A 26,581-nucleotide genomic window follows, 5' to 3' on the forward strand; every position below is an offset into this window, starting at 1 on the left:
AAAATCATGGCCATTTGGGGGAGAAATACATATTCATATTTTATGGTTGTCTCATTCCACATATCACATTCTGCAGTCATGATTATAAAATTATAGGGTTTTTTAACCACTCAAAATTATAAACTTTAATATTTTACTACTTTCCACTAATATCTATATTTTACAGTACAAATATAAATTATTGCTTTGAAAAACCTATGAGCCAAAGAATGGGAGTGTTTCCAAAACATTGCAATGGCCGTTGCTATACCATTGTACTATCAGGAAAGGGTGTCTAACTTAAAATCTGAACTGGCTTTGTAAGTTGGTAGAAGCACTGGCCATTTGTGTAGGATACAGCACCTTATGCTTGAAGCGCCTAACAGCAAAGCTACTAGCAAGTAATACTCTACGTTAGAAATAATGAGGACGATGACGTACGATATTCTGGACAGACCTTTGCCAGGAGAGGCAGACAAGAAACACTGGAAATATAAGCCAGGATAATGAAAGAACAACGCTGTCTACTGCACAGCTTTGCCTAATAAGGAAGTTTCTGTCTCTCTACTCTTATACTTTGGAAATAAGTGAACTTAATCCTTAAAAGTTGATAGGATGAGAAAAATCACAATTCATCACATATTCCACAGAAGAAATAAAATAGAAGAACTTCTGTTCTAAAAGGAAAACTAACATCAGATAGAGGAAATAGGTAACTGCCAAAGTGCTCTAACTTAAAATAATTTATATATAATTATATGGTGACTAAAGGAAAATTTAACTACATTCCAAGATTCTGCCCATACTTCAGAATCAGGATAATTTTGAGTGAAGAGGAGAATGAAGGACTAAAAGCACATACACTTAGAGGAGATTTTGTAATATATGTTATTTACATATATTTCCATTGACTCAAGGTTTATTTGGTAGTGAAAAGTAAATAAATAGTATTCTTTGTATCTTGAATAAAAAATAAAGTTTTCCCCTACTGATGTCAACTGACTGTATCTGGAAACATTAATTGAAGGTTGAGGGGGAGGGATAAATTGGGAGACTGGGATTGACATATACACACTACTATATATAAAATAGGTAACTAATAAGAACCTACTGTATAGCACAGGGAACTCTACTCAATATTCTGTAATGGCCTATATGGAAAAATCATCTTTAAAAAGCATGGATATATGTATACGTATAACTGATTCACTTTGCTGTACACTTGAAACTAACACAACATTGTAAATCAACTATACTCCAATAAAAATTTTTTAAACTTTAAAAAAAAAAAGAGAGTTGAGGAAATGGACCCAATGCGAAAGGATACATTCACTAGTTAGATAAAGATTTTTAAACATTTAGTCTTATGACTCCACATAGCCAGAACCAAGTTCTGCCCCAGGTTATATGAATGTGAATTCCAATGTCATCTTGTGTCTACACATAAGTTCAGGTTTTATCCTTTTGAAGGCTTTATCATAAGCATCTTTAACATGCTGGTCAGGTTCCCCCAAATAATGGTTGTTTCCACTTAGTGACCCATCTTGAAGTCCCCTTTAACAACATGCTCTAAAGTGCCCAGAAAGAGTTCTACATCAAGGTATAATTACATGGAATGGGTCAGATTTAGAGAATAAACTTCTTTCTGTAAACAATTTATAGCACACTAAATGCCCAATTATAACTGAAGGCATTCTGCAGCTTGACAAAGCTGGAAATCTATCTGCTGAAGCCATATCATTTTATGGAAAGGGCTCAGAATTCTTGTCTGTATGGCAACTTGTAAATTGTTTTTCTTTTAATTCTACGTTATTTTAGTCAAAAATATAAGTAGGAAACTTACCCAAGTTCTCTGATCAGGCAGTTGGAACTGGGAGCAAAATTGAAACAAAAAACAAAAAATTACTTCTGTATCAGTATCTTTATTGCAATCTATCCTTTGAGAAATTAACATTTATACTAAGTAATTTTTGCTTATCATGTAACTATATTTTGAGTAAAAGCTTTGGAAATGAAAATTAATAATTTTATAACACTGCTGAGTCTCCTCTATTTACCTAAATTAAATTTTAGAATCATGGTTATAAACCAGAATGTGCTTATTTCCAAGAAAGCTAAATACTACTTACTATCAAATCTTAAATAGCAAAGTAGACACTTCCTTTTTATCTGTTTGTACTCACTGCAAAACAAGATTCCTAAATTTTACTTTAATAACTAAAAATTAAGCAATTTCCTGCAAAAAAGATATAGTCTCTTGCATTTTTACAATGTTAGTAACAAAGAAAATAAGATATTTACTCAAATGTGAATCACTGAGTAACAAAAAAGTAATGTCCTTGGAAGAAAACTGCTTGACTTCTACTAGGATGGGACTGAGACCATCAGTAGGCCAAACACTGAAGGATATTAATGAAAAGAACTACAAATGTCAAGTTATTTATGACAATTTATGACAAGAATCAATGGAGAAAAGTTCAGTGAGTTAGAAGCTCTATCAGAAAACACAAATGTTACATCTTTAAAAATATCATTTTGCGGCTTCCCTGGTGGCGCAGTGGTTGGGAGTCCGACTGCCGATGCAGGGGATGCGGGTTCGTGCCCCGGTCTGGGAGGATCCCACATGCCGTGGAGCGGCTGGGCCTGTGAGCCATGGCCGCTGGGCCTGTGCGTCCGGAGCCTGTGCTCCGCAACGGGAGGGGCCACAACAGTGAGAGGCCCGCATACAGCAAAAAAAAAAACAAACAAACAAAAACAAAACAAAAAAAACAAAAGAAAAAAAACAAAACAAAAATATCATTTTGGTTGGTTAAAGGGGATATATCTTGCTTTCTTAGATTATGGTATCTTCAGTAAGGAAGATGCACAGTTTTTAATGATGAAAGGTTTATCACAGAAGAAATCTAACACAAGAAACACTTGTTGAAAGCACGAAAGAAGATGAAAGGCAAAAGACTTAAGTGATTTTCACACCCATATATAAATGATAACTTGGGAAAAGACCTTGGTCTTTTTCCCAGTTCCTTGGGATACAGTAGCAAGTAGACATTTTAAAGGAAGAAAATTCAAAAAACGAATGCATAAAGGACAGAAATGGAAGTAAAATAGAGTCTCTGTCGCAGATCAACACAACATCAAACATCTGAAAATGAAATATATAAATAACCAAAAATAATATTTAACGTATAGGAAAATCAAACAAAGGAATAATAGCCACTTTTATAATAGTATAATTGCCAAGTGATATCTACGGCCATTCAAATGAGCTATCGAAGTGAATGCAAAGTACCCAAAATGCAAAGCACCCAATGAAATGGACATTCCAAAGATCACATGGTAATATCATTTCCTCCATCTCACCTCCTGTGGCTGTCATCTTCTTTTCAAAATTATAATCTGAGACTCCACAAGTAATTTTCAACCACATATTCAGGAAGAACCTCTGTAGTGTTTATTTCACCCCTATATTAAACTAACTTATTTATAAGAGAAAAATAGAAAGCTAAATAGTCCTCCAGTGGCCCGACAGAGCAAACATACTTCTTTAAGAACTGAACTGAGAGGAATTTAGACCCTAAGAATGATAAAACCAGCATTTACCTTTTGATTTTGAAGTATGTGTTCCTATACGTTTGGGGTATTTTTGACAAGGATTTGAAAAATACACATTATTCCAAAAAGCAATAAGCTGGACTAATAATCTTTCAATAACATTTAATAAATATCCACTGAGGTGTTTGACTTTCATTGATTAGGCACTGTGCACTGGGGAAGGAGGAGGCCAGAATACAAAGACATACAAAAAATTGTAAAATCAGGCTTGCCCAGAGAATACCACTACCAAGCATTTACATATCTATCTACATATAGGTTTTCCCTGAAGCATCAAGAACATGTGGTCTCCTCTTTATTATTATAATAACACTGAGAAGTAGATAGGGTAGGTATTATTCTCATTCTGAAGATGAAGATACAGAAGGCCCAGAGGGACCATGTGATTTGCTCCAATATACTTTAAATGAAAAATGAAGCAGCGAATGGTCTTAACCAAGCACTTATCTAGCTACAAAATCATGGCCAGCCCTGGGAGCAGAGGCAAGTCCTTCCATTTTGGCTTCTTGCTCTGTGCCACCCTGATTGATGCCCAACAAGGCAGCACGAAGAACACAGTAAGCATCTTTCCAAGGACTTCTAGATACTTGGTATAGCCCCTGGGCTCAGGGGATGGCAGAAGGGTAGTTTACTGACACCCTTTTATATTCAAAATGGAATACTTCTGCAACCAATAATAAGAGCTTTTCCTCATCTAGGTCCTTCCATATGCCAAGCACAATGCTAAACACATTATGTACGTGATCACTAATCCTTGCAGCTCCCCTGGTAAGGCTGGAGGGGTGTTCCCATTACACTGATAGAGAAGGCTCGGAGAGATGAATTACATCGCTCAAAACCGAAGCATTTTTGTGAATAAGTAGGAAAGCCAGTTCTAAAGCGGTTATTTCTGGCCCCAAATCCTGGGCAGTTTCTCTTTGTTTTCATTTGTTTGTTTGTAGGAAAGTAGATCTTGAGGCTAGGACAGAATTGATAGAGGACTAGAAAGAACAAGAACGTTCTGCTGAAACTTCAGAACATCTGAGGCAGATTTTCTGAAAGAACTGACTGGTCTGAACGGTGAGTGAAAACTGAGTGACCCAAGCTTCTCTCAGGCTACGCTTTTTATGCCACCTGTACCCCACTGATACACAGCCCTAACACAGGAAAATAGCCACGATGGTTATCGAAATATTTATGTAGTCTTTGGTAAATAGCCTCTGCCCCAACTACCCTGAACGTCCTCCTGCAGCTCTGGCCTCCTCCCAATAGACCCTTCAGACAGCCCACTGGCCAGCAACTAAAGCATGAACAGTTGGTGCAACAAGGGCTTCCAGGACCGGCTCCAGAATGGCAGGAGTCCATTCTGATTGATCGGTATTCATCACATATGATGTGTTAAATAGCTGAATATCACTGTTAGGTCCTGTTCTTATAGCAACACGCAGCAGTGGGCAGTCCCTTATACCAAGACGCGACATTCTGGTGTGGGAAGAAAACTCTGCCACTGTGACTCCCACAGGCATATTTTCAATGGTCTGACTGGGTGATTGCTGTACTGCAAGCACTGTACATGCGCCTCATATTTTGTGGTCCTTCATTAACTTTGGGAATCTTAAAACATAGCAGATTTTCTTATATTAATATTATTTGATTAAAAACATGTATATACTATATTTTTTAATTCATTTTTTAACATCTTTATTGGAGTATAATTGCTTTACAGTGGTGTGTTAGTTTCTGCTTTATAACAAAGTGAGTCAGCTATACGTATACATATATCCCCATATCTCCTCCCTCTTGTGTCTCCCTCCCACCCTCCTATCCCACCCCTCTAGGTGGTCACAAAGCACCGAGCTGATCTCCCTGTGCTATGTGGCTGCTTCCCACTAGCTATCTATTTTACATTTGGTAGTGTATATACGTCCATGCCACTCTCTCACTTCGTCCCAGCTTACCCTTCCCCCTCCCTTTGTCCTCAAGTCTAATTTCTATGTCTGCGTCTTTATTCCTGTCCTGCCCCTACGTTCTTCAGAACCATTTTTTTTTTGATTCTATATATACATGTGTTAGCATTTGGTATTTGTTTTTCTCTTTCTGACTTATTCACTCTGTATGATAGTCTCTAGGTCCATCCACCTCACTACAAATAACTCACTTTTGTTTCTTTTTATGGCTGAGTAATATTCCATGGTATATATGTGCCACATCTTCTTTATCCATTCATCTGTTGATGGACACTTAGGTTGCTTCCACATCCTGGCTATTGTAAATAGATCTGCAGTGAACATTGTGCTACATGACTCTTTTTGAATTATGGTTTTCTCAGGGTATATGCCCAGTAGTGGGATTGCTGGGTCGTATGGTGGTTCTATTTTTAGTTTTTTAAGGAACCTCCATACATGTATATACTATATTTACAACAGCTGCATGCACATGTAAAGATACTGATAGATAAAACTGCCCATCTTCTGAACCAGTAAATTTACCTTAGCTTGCTAGAAATCTGAACTTCAGAGAGGATAGGGACCTTACACCCAACTCCCTCATCTGACAGGTAAGGAAACTAAGAGCCAATAGACTGAGTCACTCAAAGACACTGAATCCCAGTGGCTTTTTTTCCCCCTCCCTTATACCATGTACTCACAGCATTTAATTTTGAAATGATTAATTACTAGATTTTAAAGATAATTAGAATATGAAAACGACTTGATTTATTGTGATTAAATGTAGATAACTATAATATCCTTATAAGCATTTAGTTAGGAAGTTATCAAGAGAGACATACTTTTGTGTAATATCTGACACAAAACGCACATTATGTTCAGTTTTTTTAGCTCATGAGGCTGGCAAGTGCAATTTAGGTCAACCTAAATGTGGAAAATAAGCACCCGATAAACATTTACTATTTTAAAACTTGCTTCTTTTCCATAAAATAATTTAATAAATGATATCATTCCTTAGTCTTCCTACACAAAATGAATACTAACTGGAACATTTCTAACCCCTTTAATACTAAATCATATATGTTTGCAGTTTAAAATAGAGAGAATTTTTGAGCAATGATAGATTTCTCCAGCTAACCCAGAATATGGTATTTCAGCTCTCATACTTTGATGTCCAAAGTTTAGGAAAGTACTTTAAAAAATGAAGAAAGAAGAGGTGGTGGCAGGGGCATGAAAGGTGGAGGGAAGAGTCATATCCCATCCCATGATTTAATTTAATTAGCTCATAACGTTCTGTAAGACAGCTTGCATAGAATTCCACCAATTTTATTAGAGGAGCGTAATTTTTGGTTTGAATATATTGAAACAGAATAAATCAGTTAACTCTGTTTTCAAGCATTTTCATAAAAATTTTGCTTACTATCTATAGACCAAAGCTTATATCCTTACTAATAAGTAAACAAAAAATAAAATATCATTAAGAAACCAGACTCAAGATGTTTACATATTTCTTCTTTCAATACAATTCCCCGCATTTTTATTGATACGTAAGTCAGCTTTTTAAAAAATGACCAAATATGTAAGGACATAAAGATGAACCAATTAGATAACGCTGCTTTGTATTTTCCTTGCAGTGAGAAACTGTACATATTTTGATAAATGGACACAACTCCATCCAGCAAATAGCTCTGTGTATTGTGGTGAATTCTTGTGCAATTACAGAATTTTGCTGGAATGCCCAGTGGTCTCTAGATAAATTCCTTCACCCTCTATGGTAACAACTTGTCAGGTAGACTCATTTCCTGTTTTTATCTAAGCACTGAAAGAACATGAACGACCGTCATGAGTTTGGGACAAGTCACACTACGATCCATTTCTTACTATCACAAATGTTTTAACATGAAAGGCAACTTCAATATTTAATTTCTTAACTGAATTCTGCTCACTGTAAAATACACTTTGGCTCAGTAAGTCGTTAATAGAGAATAATTTAACAGCAAAACCATGTTGTTTTTTCACATATATTAACTACTTTTTCTTTAAAGAGTTTGGGTTTTAATTCTGCTAGAATTTCCTGTGTTCTTCCACACCAGCGTCATAGGAAATCCTAGTGTTCTCAAGATTTCTTTCATTTCATTGCACCTGCTTTTCAGGATCAACAAGTTAGTTTACAAGCTTGAAGTCTCAAATTCAAAATACTTACTTGCGGGTGAAATAAGAATCCTGGAGAAGGTCTCAAGTATTTCTCTTTTAAAGCTTCAAGTGGGTCAGTTAGTTTTCTTTTCTCTACTCTGAAAGGTTAAAATTAGATTTTGGAGATGAATCAGTCTCATATATCAATCCCTGCGTACTCGCCGACATTTAAACAGCTAACAATAAAGCAAATGGTAGGTTGCTGGGAAGCACCCTAATAAAGATATAAAGACATCTGTTCAGTTCTTGAAGAATACTCCTGGCACTTCTAGGCGCTCAGAGAAAGAAGGTCCTTTTTATAATGGAAAAATCCTATTGAATGACTAGTAATAATAATAATGAGGAAATGTAGAAAATGAAGTCATGAAATCAGAGGCTTTGGTCACAAATTTGTACCTTTCCATTTGAAATGTACACGAAAAGGCTTGGTGATTTCAAAAGCATAAGAACAGGGCTCATTTTAAAAATTAAAGTCATTTTCTCTCAAGAAGGTGCTTCCTCAAATCGTCGTCGTATTTCTTCTACATTTGTGAATGTCAGCAGGAGAGTTTCTAAGCATACTACACACCCTGCTAGCCGCTCTCAGGCATACGCAGCTTCTTTTGGATGTTACTGCTGATAAACAGAGTAGGTGAAAGGGGAGTGGTAGGGAGAGGATGAGGAACTTTTTAAAGACAGGGAGAGACATTATCGAACTTATCAATATAGCCCTTCTGCTCTAGAAATGTTTGTCATTCTATTTTCTATTAAGCATATAGGAAAGGACATCGTGGACTGAATTAATTTCCTTCATGAACCGTTGGTGATTTCCTTTTAAAAACCGTTAAATAAGTATACTTTAAAATAGAATCAAAACAAACAAAAACAGCTCCCACTTCTTGAAATTGTACGTATGCTATGTTTTACATACACTATTTCACTTACTGAAATAGGTGCTCTTATACCCATTGTATGGATTAAAAAAAGTTTAAGACATGGGAAAGCTGAGATTTCAACCCAGGTCTTACACTAAAACTGGTAAGTTTAGGTCTTTCATGAATTTGGTAAAATGACATGCCTAAGCCTCAATTGACACTGACATGCCAGAGAAAAGACTGAGATTAGAGTCAGCAGGAGGGAGGTTAGGAGGTGATGGAGAAGAGTGGAATGGGTGTATGAAGGAACTGGAAGCCCATTGCCCTTGGGAGGGTCTAAGAAAGAGAGTCTGAGAACGTATCTTCACAAAGGGCTGAGACATATCGCTGAGTTGGAAATACAACCTTACTGGCCATGTGTAACATACAAGCTACACACAAAATATGGAAGATCTGTTTTTCCTTCTTTTTCTTTCTCTGCCACAGAAATGAAAATATAATAATTGTTAAAAAAAAAAAAATAGTGCCCAAGCATGGTAATGATGGCTCTGAGACATTTTTGTACTGTCCTTTTCTATGCCCCTTGTCATGTTCAAGTAACACACTGGCAATGTTTCTTGGTTAATGCATTGAAGATAATACAGGTAGAAAAAGAGTTTGAAGGGAAAAGAGTTTGCAGCTGTGGTACCTATTAAGTCATAGGCACTCAAAAAAAATATTGTTGAATGAAGGAATTGAACAAAACTGTCTCTTGATTAAAAAAAAGAATCAGGCAAAAATATCAAATTATCCCAGCTTAAATAAGTCCAATAAAAAATTATCCACATTTTCCATTAACTCTTGACAACGTTCACGACTTGAATGAGAAAGTAAATGTGAAAACTTGTGGTAATATTTAAAATACATCACAAATTAATTACTGTTATTCATACACTTTGAAGAAGACTAGTTTTTAAAAACTAAATCTTTCTGAATGGTCGAGTGTTACAGGGTACTGTCTAAGAGGCTTTTTATTAGCACATATTCCCCCCCCAAAATTTTTGGATGCATCAAAGGAAACTGGATAATGAAGGCATTAAACAGAGATGTGTTTTTTAAGCCGACCACTCACATTATATACAAAGCATTTTTGTGATTAATATTTCAGTTACATGGGGCTCCTAAGAGATTTATTTAGAAACAGAATAGGACCAGCACTTATTAAGGATGTGTTCGTAGGTTAACAAAGAGTAAACTCTTGCTATGTCCCATCTCATTCCGAATAACCTGACCCATTTAAGTACCCACACATATTTGCATTAATCCTTCAGGAGCCTCATTCTTCCGCCACTTGACAACTTGCTTTAAATACGGCTTTCCCATATTTTCCACTTAAAAAAATGTGTTTAAAAATAAATTTATTGTCAAGGGAAAGAACTCTGTGGGCCTATTCCAAAACCCCAAATTCGGAGACATCCAAAAATAAGTCCAAACCTAATGAGTTGACTTTCCGAATAAAAAATGAACTCACCAGATCAAACAACTTTACTTTCTGCTTTATAAGAATAATAAAAAAGGTTTGTTAAAAGCCGTAACTTTAGAGTGTGAAAACTGCCTTTCATTCTTCTGTCCACATTGAGCGGTCTCCCATCCACCCTTACCTGTAAATAGGGTCCATGAAGAAAGGAGTGGGTCTAGCATGCTGTAAGGAACCATCAGGTGCTGGTCTTGGTTCACCGTTGCCTCCTTTCTTTTCCCCAAACACGTGGTTTTTACGAGGCTCTGTCAGCTTGGTCCCACTGGCTCTACTCCTACTGCCCATACTTAGATCCAGGGGTTGGTCTTGGCTTGTGGCCGGCGTCACTGGAGGCTTGGCGGGTACTGAGGTCAAGGGCTTCTCGTCCTTGCGTTTAGTGGTGAGATCAAAGGGAGACTCAGAGCTGCCCTTCTGCAGTTTCTTTACTTCACTTGGTGACTGGGGTTCCATTTTCAAAGGTAACGATCTCAAGTCTCTATCAGGAAATGGGTACATTGATTGAGAGAATGCTGGAAAAAACGGGAGGGGAAACATGGAAGGGTAAGGTAAAGCTCCAACTTTTTTGTCTTGCAGCCCCACCAGTCCTGCTGAACCAAAGTATTTCTCAGCAATAGAAGCAATAGCCTTTATAGAATCATTCACAGCTCCTGACACCGCAGTCTGCTCCTCTAAAGATGGTGAGAAAATGGAATGATTGCTGTATTCTTTCTTATTATGTATTGAAGCCAGATTCGGAAGAGGGCTTACTTTGTCTTTGAACATTTTACCATTTTCTTTAAATTTCTCTTTATCACTTTCAATGTCACTTTCCAGATCAGAGCCCGAGGTGGTTTCCAGGTCACTGCCACTTGGTGTACTGACATCATCAAGGTCACTACTCTCTGACTGGTCACTGATTTTCTCAAGGGGCCTCTCTTCAGAGGACCTCTCGGGCTGGAACTCCACTGGCTTATCGTCCCCTACAGGTGGGTGTTTAGATAGTGCCTTCAAAATATCCTGTGTAGCTGGCAGTATCTGAGGATGTGTCATGAGGGGACTTTGACTTTTGTTTGTCTGTTCAGTACTTGACAGTCCTTTAACAGGAGAACTAGCAGGTATCAAAGGAGGCCTGTGGTACAAGCCGGAAGGAAACAGACCAGGGAAGCTAAAAGAAAATCCAGGAGCTGTTGGAAAGGTAAGACCAGCAGGATGCCTATTGGCGCCAAAATAGTCAGCAAGGCCCGGGTTGGCATGACTCATATTAACCATGGACGTTTTATCCATAGCTGGGGTTCCAGGAAGTGAAATGCCTTGGCCAAAAAATCCACCTGCCGCAAAATGGTTCTTGCCCTCACAAAACCTCCTGTGTTTATTTAAGGAAGACGTAGTGCTGAACATTTGTCCACAGTCTTTGCACTTGATTTGGGTTCTGCAATCAGCATGCATGCGCTTATGACGACAAAGGTTTGAAAACTGAGTATAGGATTTATGGCAGACCTCACCTGTGTGCAAACAACAAAAAAGAATCTCAGGCTTTATGGCAACTGCTTCTGAATTTAGCAAGTATCACAATTGGTTTACCCCAAATTTCAATTAGGAAGCCAGGAAAAGACGTCGGAGGCACCAACGTGGGTGCTCCAAACACAGAAAACCCCGTTTCACTAGATTCCAAAGCAAGGCATCCAACCTGACAAATGTCTTGAGACAGCACAAATATTTCAGATATATATAAATATTCTGTCATCCCCATTGCATAATATTTTGTATCATATTTGTGTACTTAAATATTTATTAAAAAGTCAAACTCCAGCATGCATTGACTTCCCACCCAATTACTACACTAACAGAATCTTTACGATTAAATTCTTAAGATGTACTAAACATGACACAGAACAGGAACCCCTTTAAAATTTTAGACCATTTAAAGAATTCTATATTGTAGGCATCAACACAAAATAAAACAGCCTTTCCCTCGACCAGAAACTTCACCTTTATTCCCGCTCCCCTTGGGGAAAAAGCCTGTGACTGCTCTACCATTATTTAATTTGTATTATATCATATGCTCTCATCATTCACACATCAAAGCCACACAACAATGTACATTGTGTATTCTGAGACATTTTTAACAATCATTTTCATGATTTGAGAAAGACTGACATAATTTACAATGGCGCTATTTTAAGCCCGCAAAGGAAACTAAATTGAATGTAGCCCATCCTGCATTGCTGGTTCCCATGAACTATGATCACGTCCTCTGACTTCCCCTCACACCAGTGGTTGTGCTAACCTTCCTGCATTTATGAAACCCCGTCCTTGGGAAACATGTCCACTTGTTGTCATATCTTCACGGGTTATCTCCGGGCTTGACTTCTACGTGGTACAGCCAACTACAGTAAGCAGGGGAGAGTGCGCTGAATGCTATAATCCAGTAAGAACACAGCAGTGGGTGCAGCTGGGAAATAACTCTCGTCCCCGAGAATTTGCCAGAAAAGTAAAACATCTTCTTCCTCATATATGTGTGAATAGATCTAAGTACATTTTAAGATGGAACTCCGTAACCCTTAATCATTCCTTTGCTAGGTAGGAATCTTACTCAATACACGGCCTGGCAGGATTATAGTATCCATTTCCCAAGCATCACACCTTTTACGTTACTTTAATAAAGATGAGTTCCCTTTATGTGTGAGCTTACTTTCATGCTTCTGTGCACGTTTTAATACATGCAGAAACATGATATGCCTTGTTGGTAATTGTTGAAACCAATTTATATAAGAAATTAAATTGAAGACAAAATGCAACACTTATTTCTTTCATGTGATGACTGCCTTTAAATTAAGCTCCTAAGTCAAAACGATAACAATTTAAAAAGAAAATTCAAAGAAGATTTTATAGACCTTCAGTTATACAAAACTCATCCAGAACTTGGATTATCCCACACACAACCAAACAGGAAGTACCAAGTGATTCTGTCCATTTGTTTTACTACTAACAATTAAAATGCATTGCTACACATATCAATGTGCTTAGTAATATTAAAGGTGCTTTCAACTGTGGAATGATTTATGACATTGTAGAGACTATAACATGCATTTTAATGGGAAGAGAAGATGTGAGTGATTTCTTTTCAAGTTATTCTACTGGAATATTGACCAGAGTCTGCTTTAAAAATATATACTAGTTAACCATATACAATAAATACACATACTGTTTAAATTCTTTGATACACTAATTAAAACCATATGAAGTAGAGGGTAGAAACATGAGACTTTCGCTAGTTATACTAATTCAGCTATGAGCAATAACAAGAAATAGTAAATAAAATATTGACGGAATTATAAATGTGCACTCTTTAAGAAAGTGACACCTCTCCTCTGGGCATTAAAAGGCGTTGAGAAAAGATCTTGATGGGTATTCAAACAAGGTCTAAGTTTTTGAAAGGTTAGCAATGTTTTACCAAAGAAATGTTGCTCTCTACACTTCTTTCTAATAGCTGGATAGATTTAAGAAAATCAAGAGTAACAGAGGTGCATCTGACTTTCCTAGTTGTAGGCTCTGTTACAGCAACGAATGGTGTTTGTATCAGGTCCCAAGAACACAGAATCCGGGATGTCTCCTCAGGCAGAGGCTTTGTTTTTCTCACTTGAAGATCTGGCCTGGCCCACCACAAACCACCAGGCCTCCAGGTAAGTGGCTCAATTGATGCTGCAGTCTATACTCTACTGTAATCTTCTCAGTAATAAGGAATTAGCCAGCAGTTAACATTGCATTTTTCTACTTATTAAACAAATTAAGAGGTATTTTGAATATATCCAGCCTATTAGAGCATGTGGTTTCTATTTGGGAAGGCTGGAGGTTTCTGTAAAGGCAGTGAGTAATTGCCTTAGCACTGATGACTCTGGGCTCAAGCCTGGTGGCACACTGTAATAAGAGACAGTTGCCGTAAACACACCAGGGGGGCTAAATCGTGGTGTGTGGCCTTCTGGTGAGAAACAGATATCAACTCTAGGTGAACCTCCTCCACTCCAAAGTCTCCACACCAACTCCTCTTTTGTTCTGAAATTACACGGCTATTATTCACAATTACCCCATGGTCCTCTGTCAGATTTTATATTTGAAGAATGCCATCTGCTATTTAAATTTACCAATAATTGCTGAAAATACATTCATGGGAAATAGTCTGCACAATCTGATTGGAAAGGGACACCCTATAGTGCTTTAAAGCAAAACACTTGATTTCAACACAATTAAAATTCCAGATCCCAGAATTTTAGATGATAGGAATTTCTATTTTCTGACTTTTACTTTAAATAATAAAGAAAGCATTAAATGGGTGATCATAATTCACTGTGGTCAATTCCTCCCTATTTTCCACCAAAACATGAGAAATTTATCAAAATTCATTTCTGAAAAATCAGAAATAAATGAACTATGTATATGTCTGTAGCACTTGCAAGTACATTTTAGGGCATTACGACCTAGAGTCAGGAATGTCTTTTTGAGACAAGAAGTCTAAAATTTCCATTGTATACTTTATTTCCCATGACTTTCAACAGAGCTTCCTCAAGGGAGATTAGAGAGCACCCTTTTGTTTCTCTGCTAGTCCTCTTTACTCCACCAGGGAACAGAAGAACATATGAGCAAAACAGGATGCTAGGGTAAGCTGGAAAGGGAAAGAAAAGCTCTCTTGGTGCTTGGAAACACAAAAGAGGGCTGTGTAAAGGCAAAAAGGAGGAGCGTTAGTCTCTGGCATCTCCACGTTGGCACTGAAAATTAGTTTTTTTTCCATCGGGTCCTGTAGTAGTGTCTCATATACCTACTACAAACCATCGAATATTTGTCAGAGAAACTGTTTTGCAAGGGTTCCCAAGTCAGAGGTTTTGCCAACTCCTGAGTATGTTTCATCCAGTTCTATGCTTATCTGGATCCAAAATCTGTCTTAAATTTTGTAACACAGCTCAGTGAGTCACTGTGTTTATATGCCCAGCCGAGCAATAGATGAAAAGAAGTCCAGAGTCGTTGCCCAGATGGACTAAGAACAACTGATTTTCCATATGAAACATTTCAGCACAATACAGAGAAGAGGGGTGGGTGGACAAGAGAGGCAAATGAGGGCTGAGCTGTACTTGTACTAAAGCGCTCTGTACAAGGATATTCTAAGTAGGTGGTCAGATTGGATGTCCCCTGGAAATACACTGCCCGTAAATCTGCCTTAGTGCCGTGGGTTATAGAAGCAGCATGTCCAGCATCAAAGTGAAAATGTTCTGCTTTTCAAGTAACTGAGAACTACCGATCTGCAACCTGTGATCAGCAACAAAGGGTAGATTAAAGGGCATTTTATCCCACCCGCAACATACACACACACACACACACACACACACACACACACACAGAGTCCTAATAAGCCTCCTTGCCAGGTGGGGTTCTTCTAGGTCTTTCTGATCCAGAACAGGTTTTTCTCACTTAATCTTGTTCAGTGGTATCTGCGATTTGCTGTTTTACAAAGCCACACACATTTTCAGTATGAGACAAATCTCGTTGTCTCTATTAAATTCCACAACCTGGGGAGGCTTCCTTTACATTATTTAACGACTTCTCTACCTGTTATTGATTCCATCTAAAAGAAAACACCCCAGGCATCATAGACAAAACACCATCGATCTGGTTATAAGATTTTCTTGTAATAGAAAATAGCCCAACTGGATGAGACCGTAAATCGCTAATTCAGAGGGCCCCCTCATGGCCATGCGTGGCCACCCTCCTGATCACAGTGCCTTTTGGATAAGAGACAGTTGCAGGGAGGAGGGCTGGAGTGTGAAAAACTTACAGATAAAGGGCTTCACACTGCTGTGGATGTGCTTGTGTTGTTTGAGGCCTGACGAAGTGGCAAACGTTTTGCCACACTCCGGGCACGCGTGGGCCCGGGCACCAACATGCTGAGAGCGGATGTGCCGCTGAAGGTTGCTAGGGTCCGTGAAAACCTGCTAGGAAATGAGTACTGATTAATCAAGAAACTTAATTCTAGGACACAAGAAAGAAGACCGGGAATAACTCAAGAAGGAATTTTGTGTATTTGTTTTGTTTGTATTTGTTTACCCAAAAACCGAAAGAAAGTTGTATTTCCAAAGTGTCAGCCTCTCTAGGGTCAGGACTTACAAATCATTCAGTTCTGTATACTTAGCACAAAGTACGCGCTGGTATCAGTTGAACAAAATAATTAATGGCATTATTAGAGCATATTTAGGGCTTTTTGATTCTATTTAGAGTGAATGGAGTTGGATAATAAAAATGCAGGCCATGACATTATTAAAAAATGCTGTGCTATTTACACCCTTTAAACAAAGACACACTATGTACAAAATTGGGGGGATTTTGACTAAAGTATCCCAAATCTATTCAAGGAGTTCCCCTAGGGTATAAATTCTAACACAGTGTTTCATTAAGTTACCATTAAGCTAAAATCATTCCTTCGGACATGGTACTAAGAAAACCAACCAAACAAACAACAAACAAACAAAAAAAGAAATAGGAAAAAGAAAAAGCTACCCACACATCAGGGAGCAAAACATCTCTAAAGATAAGGTCGAATGTCCCAATTTCCACTGGCATGAGAAAAGATATTCAAACGTTATGAAAAGTTTTTGGAAAGAGAACTCAATTTTCATGACACCAGGACATCTTTTAGTTAATTGAGAAACATGAAAATTCAATGATGTGAATTGCCGTTCCCGTAGTTCAGAGTTACGGTCAAGGTGAAGGGCTTTCGTTTCACTCTTAACGTTGTTCAGCCCTGGCCACTAAGGCACTACACTTTTAATTAGAACCGAGTCATAATTTACGGTGGGGACTTCGGTGGAAAAACCTGCAAACGTAGGAGTCTCCCATTCTTTCTGAATAGGCATTCAGAAACTTTATGGGATTTCCTCACAAACTGATCTTAAAAGAAATCAGTAATGTGCATTGGATACAATTTTCATTCTCCATAAGGCTATAAAACAACCCCACGCTGGAAAGCCAGTAGCGGAACCAGGAATTTACCAAGGATGTGTGACACTTAGTTCTGGAACTCACCATCAAGCCTTGCTTCCTCCCTTACAAAAATAAAAGGATACCCACTAAGTGTTTCTATACACTGTCCTAATGTCTTGTAGCACACAACACTCCGTCTACTTTTCTCAGGATATTTATAGTTTCCCCTCTCAAGGCTTGTTTTTATATACCGTGGCAAATGATGGATTAAGAGAGAGCAGGATGACACAGAGGGGCCAAGTAGTCTACAAATTCACTGTACCTTGGCACAGTTCTCACATTCATAGTGCTTTCCACTGTCATGTGACATCTGGTGGCGGATTAAATTGGACTTCCAGTTAAATGCCTTAGGACACTGATCACACTTGTATTCCCTCTCTTCAGTATGTGACAACATGTGTTTCTCCAGGCTGTTAAGAAAACAATTGATTTAATAGGACGTGGTGACCAAGAACACATTCATAAACAGAACGTCATTTTATTACTAATCCAACTGGCAATTAAAGAAAGAAGAGGGAAAGGAGTTGAGTCGGAGAAGAAAGAGAGGAAACAGGCTTGCAACAGACAAAAGTACGTTTTATGTTCCCTAGACTGTGTCTCTCAGCAATCCAGAGAAGTACCCCTGTTGTTGGGAAATAAATCTGATCCAGTTAGCAGAGTTTAGGTGCCAATTTAGGGGAATGATAAACAACTAGCGATTTGTCCAGTTCTGGATTTGTTACACAGTTCTAGCCGCAACATGTATTGCTGTTACCCACTTAATTCAAACACAAACACTCAAATAGAAAACATTAAGAAAGTGCTTAAGAACATGCAGGAAGCTAGTCTATCTACTGTACATAACCCTTACACTCAACAAAGCACTTTTATTCCTACTCAAATCACCATATGGGAAAGTGAGCTGTAAGCTAACTATTCAACAAGCAACTTCCCAATACAACCAATATAATGGATGGTCAGACAGATGGACCAATGAATGAACATGTATGCATATAGATACAGAAGTAGATATAGATAGAAACATTATCTAGAAAAAAATATATATGTATATATATTATAACCTAAGATTATATATATACAACCTATGAATTAGGGAGGAAAGAAAAGTGTATCATATTATAAGTGGATGCACTAGTAAAGCCCCTCAAAAGAAAAACAGGGTTAGAATTTTCTCACAAGCATAGCTTCTCTATGTTTTAAAGCTTAGACTATGTTACCTTCTCAAATGTTTCCTTCCCTCTCTAAAATGTGAATATGAAATCTGCATGAATAGAATGAAAAGTAAATATTATAGATAATGGATTACTGTGATATTCAGAAGATGTCTGCAACATTTTTGTTAATTAAACACACACACATAACACATTAGGATACTACTCCCAGATAAAGCAACCAGAGCTCCTCAGAGAAATAGCCTGTTTCAAATGTGAGGCATGAAATACACAAGATGGGCCTTGAACATCTTGTTATGGCAAAAAGCAAGAGAGTTATAGATCATGTCAAAAAAATTAGGGTGCCAACTTGAAGAGACACCCACTGACTAAAGATGGGGAAATTTAAGCATCAGTAAGAGGAATAATCTCATCTTTTAACGACAATGATACTCAGAAACAAACAGAACCTCACCAGTTACCCCAGGAAGATGCTGAGAAGCCAAATCATTATTCTGAAAACTAGTAAATAAAGGGAAAAACTCATGTACATATCCTGCCTTTCCTATACGAACTGTACTTCAGGGTGAGCAAATAAACAGTGAGGGGAAGTTTCTCTGCATAGAATTAATCCAGATAATAAATAATGAAAGAACGGGGGGAATTAGAATACATTCATTTTGCAGCCCCTAAAGAATGAATGAATCTAGGCAATCCATTATATGCCTCCTGGTGGAAATAAATGATACCATCAATGAGGTATTCTTCCTAAAATACTGAGCCTAAATCTGATCACAGCTTGGGATGTAACCATGAGTATACAGGAAACAGAGGAGATGGAGAAAGACGTTAAACAATACCAAGGGGATATAATCAGCAGAACACAGACTGGAGGAAATGCTACAGGAAAAAAACACTCATTATCTTCTGCATATAAACTGTAATGAGAAAGAGGGAGAGAGACTTACTGGCTTTGACTGGGGGAACCTATAAATTAAGAAATATAAGAGGGACGTCAACCAATTGCCATGATGGACCTTATTTTGATCTTAATTCAAACCAGAAAACTCTAAAAATAATGAAATGACTGGGGGGAATTTGAACACCGACTGAATATTTGATAGTATTAAGGAACCATTATTTTTAAAATGAGCTTATGTTTTATAGTCCTTACTTTCTACAGACACATACTGAGCTATTTATGAATAAAATGACACAATGTCCAGGATTTGTTTCAAATAATCCAAAATGAGTATAGCTGAGACAAGATAGGCCTCGTGTGATAATTACTGAACCTGAGTGTATGGGTGTTATTACACCGCCCTCTCTAGTTTTGTGTGTATTTGAAATCTTCCATAATAAAAAGGTATTAAAAAAAAAAACTGACTACCAAGCATGTGAGCACTGTTTCTTCCCTATATTTTATTTTTCTGTGAAATGAACACTCTAAGTTTGAGAATCACGTAAGACCTCTGTGTACCTAGAATATGTTATCCAGTGTTTGTACACACCATGTGCGTGGGAGTGTGTGTGAAAAAATGATATGCCCTTTCTCATATCTTGACAAATTAGAAACACCTTTCCATATTTTTCTCCTCCTCAGTTTCCTCCTTCCACTTCTATTCATATTGGCACATGAACTTATTTTTCCTGCCCTATGAGTCAGTCGACTTGGTAATGCTATTCTATTTGAGCACCAGTGGCGATATCTCTGTGAACAAAAGGTACCAGGAGAGTACAGGTGTGTGGAGTCACAAGAATGTCCCTATCTTTATCTACAATATGTAATCCTCTGTTTGTTACACAAGTTGAAATGTTAATCAGAGAGTTAAGAGAAAGATATCAACAATGGCAGTTAACATTGAACTGAGTCAGGGACATCTTCCAAAATTGGTGTACACATTGCTATTCATACTACTGTCTTTAGCAAACTATCAAGGCATGCCATTTTATGACATATATTATATTCCAATATGCATCTCAAATCATAAACTCTGAAACCTAGTGGTAAAAGATTGTCCTATACATTGAGATTTTTCTTGCCTCCTAACTCCAAGGGTGTGATATTGTTTTAAGAGTATAGTACGTACCACAAAAGGGGGAAAAAGATAGCAAAGTAAAGGAAACTTCCTCTTTTTTTGCTTCTTCTAATCCAGCATAAAACCCATATTGTTCCATGGAATGATCAGCTGTCAGCTAATCAGTGATAGAAAATAAAAAGGCAAGTGGTTCTTGCAAAAGCAAATGTTCATTGCTTTCATAAACACAGAAGTATCCAGTCAGTCATTAATGAAACTTCACTTTTCATAGAATTTTATCCCAATTTATAGAGCTTTGCTTAGCCTTCTGGGTTCAACCTTTGTTTCTCGACCCGCTTTTTTTTTGGAGGGTGGTATTCTTTTCTTAATATTTTACACAAAAGATACAGAACAGAATAATATATCATGTCAAGAAAGGAATTCTCATTTGTTTAACATATAAAACAATATCAGCTTCAATAAAGTGGAAAATATTCAGGGCACATAGGTTCTGCACTGGCTAAATTATATAACCCAAAATATCACCTGGATGACTGATATCAGGTCGCATAGTGACATGATATATCCATCTGGCTGAGCTACTGAAAAGTGAGTTTTGAGGGTTCATCCAATGCCAGATAATTAGGTTTCCTTATTGTTTTCTACTGAATGTTTGACTGAAGGAGCTAAATCGACAGTTGGATTTGGCATTAAGTAGCACTGACTCAGGCTTAATCTTATACCTAGTCAGAGTAAGAAGCTTTCTCCACCTAAGAAGTATTGCTATACACAACATTTTAGCGTTCAGTCTGTCCATTTTTGTTTTATAATATGCTGTCCATTATTTTTTATAACAAAATAGAAGGAAATATACTTACTCTCTGGCATCAGAGATACGGCTTCACAGTATAAGTACTTTTCTTACCTGCTGGTATTTAGTAGCAGGTAAGGAAAGTATTTTCACTTTGGTTTTTAATTTGGACACAATGTATTTAGGAGACATACTGTGATGGTTTTTGATTACAAATCCATGTTTTACCAAACATACATAACAGATTTATTCTCTATGTGGGTTTTTATTAAGTAGTAAAGATAAGTTTAAAGGGTACTGGGAAAACCCTCTTAGCCCCCAAAATGTTTTCTCTCTAATAGCTAGATTAAGCCTGAATTTTCAAAGCTAGACAGATTCATTCTTTTGACTCAGTCTCCTCAAGGAATGGGTTATACTTGATGCCTTTTTGGTCATCTATGCATTAAAATGGAATGAAACCCTTTCCTACGAGAAGAGAGATGCGGGGCAATCAACAGAGGTGAAAGGAGAAAGAGGAAGAGGAGGCACTAAGGAAAGAAAGGAAACAAAAAGGTAAATTAAAAGAGGTGAGGTGTCCAAGACAAACTGTGAGTAATTCACATCCTTGACTAAGGCCGGCTGATATACTCCCATACCCATTTAAACACAGTGTTTTTATGTTCAGTTGAAATTCTGATTATAGGTTCCAGATTTAAAAGCAAAGTAATGAATACAATTACTAAAATTGTTTGTGGACCAAGGCAAAAACCATTAGGTAGAAAAAACAAACACACAAACAAACAAAAAACTTATTAGCTGGTTAAACACCTTTGTGATCTGAAAGACCATTTTGTAGCATAATTATCAATACAGTTTTCAAAACATAGGTTCCAGGGTTGTTGCTTTCTTTAACAGAAATTTTAAAAATGTTCTTGAATTAAATTCAAAGGGCTATGAAAAGTTAATATTATCACTGAAATATGTTTTCGTTTTGTTAAAAATAAGTATTATAGAATTATTTCATTTAGATCATGTTTACTTTTTCCCTTTTTGAAAATTCAATATTTTCTTCACTGAACATGCTTCTCTTATTCTTTTATATATGTGCAGTTTAGATAAATAGTTGAAATTAAATCCATAGATTACACTGATCTATCAAAAGACTACCTATCTTCATTGAGTAAGTACCAGCACAGTCTCTTTTTTATCGTCTAAATGTTTCTAGAGGGTCGCTTTTCTGTTTGGTGTATAATTAGATTAATTAGCATCATTGTTGCCTCCTCTACTCTTGATACCTCCTCTAAGTTACGTTTTACTATAATGTTAAACTTTCAATTGGCAATAACCCTCCTTAAATAATAAAAGTATTATTTTCTATCTGGCATCAAAATAACTAATTCTAACTTCACTGCAAATATTTGACAGGTGAGAATTTCCAGGGGAAAATGATTTCCGAACGTGTGACTAACACATTTGTCCAGCTCATTGCTGTTCCAAATTTCCCATTTGCATCAATTCTGAAAATTCAGCATAAACATTTTACTGTAGAGTAAATAAACACGTTTTTGTAGTGCAACATGCCATGTCTAACCTTTGCAAATCGGGAAACACTTGGTCACATTCCTTACACTCCTGAATTGCATGTATCTCTCGGAGATCATTTTCACTCTCGAGTTTTTGTTGAAAGTCCTCCTCTACCATGGAGAATGCCGAGTGGGGTGTGCTGCATGGGAACTTCTGGTGATCCGCTAGTTCAGCCTTGGACTCAAAGAGCTGGTCACAGTCCTCACAGCGGTATTGCCGTTCTTCTGTGAAAAGAATTCAGGTGTTATCAGAACTAGGTGATCAGGAAGTACCGCCACACACTGGCAGTTCTTATTGAATTACGGAAGACATAATAGAAATTATTTGGTTGTCCTTTCCACCACTTCCATTTTAACATGGATTAGAAATAGTAAATGTAGGGACTTCCCTGGCGGTCCAGTGGTTAAGACTCCGCACTTCCACCTCAGGGGACACGGGTTTGATCCCTAGTCGGGGAACTAAGATCCCGAATACCGTGCAGTGTGGCAAAAAAAAAAGAAAAGAAAAAAAAATTAAATGTAAAGAAGCCAGAACAAAGCCTACAACAATAACAGAAGTGATTGCTGTGGCTCCCGTATAGCTTTCTTATCAGATAAAACTTTATGACGAAACCCTTCCAGGGTTTAATATTCACAGGATATTAAAAGTCATAATGACCACTTACTGAGCATCATTATGTCCTCAACCCTGTACATGGATTATTGATATTCCTAAAACCTGACCGTGAGGAATTATATGTCAGATCTGTATCCCAATTTTCAGGTGAGGGTGTGGATGCTCAGAGAAGTTCAGTAACCAGTCAGGGATCATAGAGCTAAATGGTTATGTCAGACTTTGAAAACACATCTCCGTTCCATACCCTTCTCGCTGTGCCATGTTACCTGGACGGAACACGGGACAGAGTCCCTATCTGAGCCGTACTTAAACCTGGCTAATATCAATAAACTTGGAAATGCTTTAACATTCGTCATTCCTTATAATGTGACACAGCATGATTTTAGCACTTTTCTAGGCTCATTTATGTTCCCTCAGGGCCAGTGCTAATTGGCATGGCTTTGTTAAATAGCAGCATATCATGCATTTGCACTTTAAATCACTAAGATAAATAAATGGTAATAGTGGGGACCAGAGATAGCAAGGCTATGGAGTGTCAGGTAGTGACGCCATTGCTTCTATTCTTTTTATTGGAATAGCTTTCAGCCCACTCATGAGGCCATACTATGCACTGATCACACAGATATCATCACAGAAGTCCTGCAAACAGCTCACAATGCTGAAAGACACAGAGGACAGCAACACGACAGCCAGGACCTATATCCAGTTATTCATTGACCGAATGCTTTTGAGGGAATATTTTAGTCACCTACTGAATGTGAGGCATTTTGCTAGGGACTGAATACATAAGAAACCCAAGGAGATACACATGTGAACAACTAGTGTGATACATCTTATGACAGGTGCATGCACAGGCCTAAATTAGGAGCCCAGAGGAATATACCAAATCCATCTATCCTGAGGAAGAGAGGGTTCAGCAAAGATTTTGTAATGAGGAAGAATCAGCCAGGTGAAGCAGGAAGAGGGAAGACATTTCAGGCGGTGGGAATACCACGGACCAATGACGAAGGCGAGAAAGAGCAGGGCAGGCTCGTGGAAAGGCAAAGCTATAGTAAAGTGTGACAGGTTTATAGGGTGCATGTAGGGGAGGAGTGGGCAATGAAGTTAGAGAGGGTAGTAGGTCACTAGGGGCTTTTTAGGTCCATGCGAAGAAGGGTACAGGAAAGCCACTGAAAGTTGGAATGCCCCATTGCAGCTTGAGAAGCCAAGCAGAGAGGTCAAACGGGTCGCTGCTGCTGTGATCCACATACGATACTGGTTCCGTTTCAACTAAACCAATAACAAAGGGGCCAGAAAAGTAAAGAAATTAGTATGTAGATTCAGTAGGGTTTGTCACCTTTGGACTTGGTTAAAGAGGTAGCTATTTTAAAATAAATCACCTCAGCTGTACGACAGGTTTCTCAATAACATAAACCAGGTAATGGAAACGTTTCCTACAGTTTGTGACACTATTCACATGTTTAAGATCTAAATTTAGGATCTCAGCCAGCAGTCTGAAAACAAACAACCTCCAGGCCTATGAAAAGGCATAGGTTTAGAGACAGCAAGACCTCCGTTTGAATGCTACCACTTTCTAGCCATGTGGTCTTGGCCAATTTACTTAGCCTTATATGGCCTCATTTTCCTACCTGTATAATGGAAATAATTCCTTTCTTACAGGTTTGATCTACGTCTAAAAGACTAAACGAGACACTAAATGGAGAGCATAAAACATCTAGCATACAGTAGGTGTACAATGCATGTGTTTTATTTTCTCTTTTCTAAGAAACATTAAATCCTAGAAGTATGAAATACAAATCACCATGTAAACATTATAAACATTATATTTAACATGTCGGGTATATGTATGGATGTGGGTATGACACATTGAAAATGAAAAGCAACCGACGGGTTCCAGAGTGTGGTAAAGGCAGGTAATTTATGAATGGTAGCCCTAAAAGAAAAATAGTCACCTCCATTTAGGCTTTTTAGAATAGTACAGTAACCATTTATATTAAAAAAGATAATTGTTTGAAAACCTTTTTAGAGCAAACATTCACTGATGAAAGATGCCTTGTACCAGAGACAGCCCAAATTATTATTATTTTTTTTATATCATCTGAACACTCCCTGCTGTCAAAGAGCCCTTTCCCACTGGGTCAGGCTCCCCATTCAGGCTCAAATTCTACCAGGCTAGTTAACAAGTCTGGGTTTCTGAGGCCATTGACTTGTCACAGTTTCTAAGACGAAAACAAGTTGCAAAAGGCTTCTCAAAATACAACTGGTATAATCTACAAAGAGGCAGAATGAAGCTCAGCCAAAGGAGAAAAATGTTCAGGTAAAGAGCCAGCCAATAGTGGTAGCTTTCTTTGCAGGAGCTGCAGATGCAGAGGCTGAGGTTCTCCTGTTTGGAATGCCAGAGAGATGGGAAGTGGAGTCATCCTCACCTCTCACTGGTAACCCTTCCCAGTGGTCCTTCCAACTATAAAAACACTCTAGAGACACCACTAGATTATGCTAAATCAAATCACATTATATGAGGGGAGAGAAACAGGAAAAACAAATAAAACAGGCTTAAACGCTCATCCCAATGATACAAATCAATACAAATAAAATTTCCTTTCACTCTTACCTGAATATACATCACTAGTAATTATAATTCTTTTTTTTAAATTATAATTCTTTTTGATCCCCCCTTCTTTAATTTGGAATAGGTCTCTGACAAATACAAATTCCTCTGGCTCTAAAATTTCCTCATCTGTACTTTTCTCCCAATCCTCGTGCCTCCAGCCTTCTCCCATATGGTCACGCTGGCTAGGATTTTACTCAAGTAGAAATACTTTTCCCGGTAATAGAACATTAGATGGGAGAAACAACTGCTAGATATACAAAAGCCCAAGACCAAGCTCCCTGAAATGACTTTTGTACAGTGAAAGGACTCTCACTATAGTCTAAGGCATTGACAAAAGGTTGACCTATGTGATGTCTCAGTCCAAATAGCCAAAATTCCTCTGACCTCCATTTCAGAGAAGACCTCTGCCTCCTTTAGCTTCACCGTAATATTAGCCAGATGTCATAGCTACTCTATGAGAAGGAATTTCTTAAACCTGACATTGACTACCCAGGGAAACTAACAAGTACCAAGTGTGACGGACCCTTTGGCATGCTCCATCACAATCTCCAAATGAGGGTGGCGCGGATGGTGGCATGAGTGGTACTAACCGTGGATATCCGGTGCCATAGTGTCATGGGGATAGTCTTCACTCTTCATGAACAGCAGGAGCTCCTCTCCTGGTGCAATGTCTGCAACTACTCTATAAAATATCTTCAAGAGACAATGAAGGGGTGGGGGGAGAGAAA

The 26,581-nt window shown here is 37.9% G+C and overlaps 1 protein-coding gene across 4 annotated transcripts in view; it reads right to left on the reverse strand.

The window, feature by feature from the left end:
* MECOM (MDS1 and EVI1 complex locus) overlaps positions 1-26,581 on the reverse strand; it is a 565,849-nt gene that overhangs the window by 21,618 nt on the left and 517,650 nt on the right. The window contains exons 4-10 of one of the 4 annotated variants that reach the window (XM_082655556.1): positions 26,444-26,546; positions 22,635-22,851; positions 17,347-17,494; positions 15,883-16,036; positions 10,204-11,560; positions 7,720-7,807; positions 1,823-1,849 (exon numbers count right to left, since the gene is read on the reverse strand). In XM_082655556.1, coding sequence (XP_082511682.1) covers positions 1,823-1,849; positions 7,720-7,807; positions 10,204-11,560; positions 15,883-16,036; positions 17,347-17,494; positions 22,635-22,851; positions 26,444-26,546 — 2,094 coding nt within the window. Of the gene's footprint in view, positions 1-1,822; positions 1,850-7,719; positions 7,808-10,203; positions 11,561-15,882; positions 16,040-17,346; positions 17,495-22,634; positions 22,852-26,443; positions 26,547-26,581 lie in introns of all 4 variants that reach the window. The other 3 variants (XM_082655555.1, XM_082655558.1, XM_082655557.1) reach the window with 3 other exon arrangements.

The sequence above is a fragment of the Grampus griseus genome (assembly GCF_964374135.1).
Source record: "Grampus griseus genome assembly, chromosome: 5".
Taxonomy (NCBI): domain Eukaryota; kingdom Metazoa; phylum Chordata; class Mammalia; order Artiodactyla; family Delphinidae; genus Grampus; species Grampus griseus.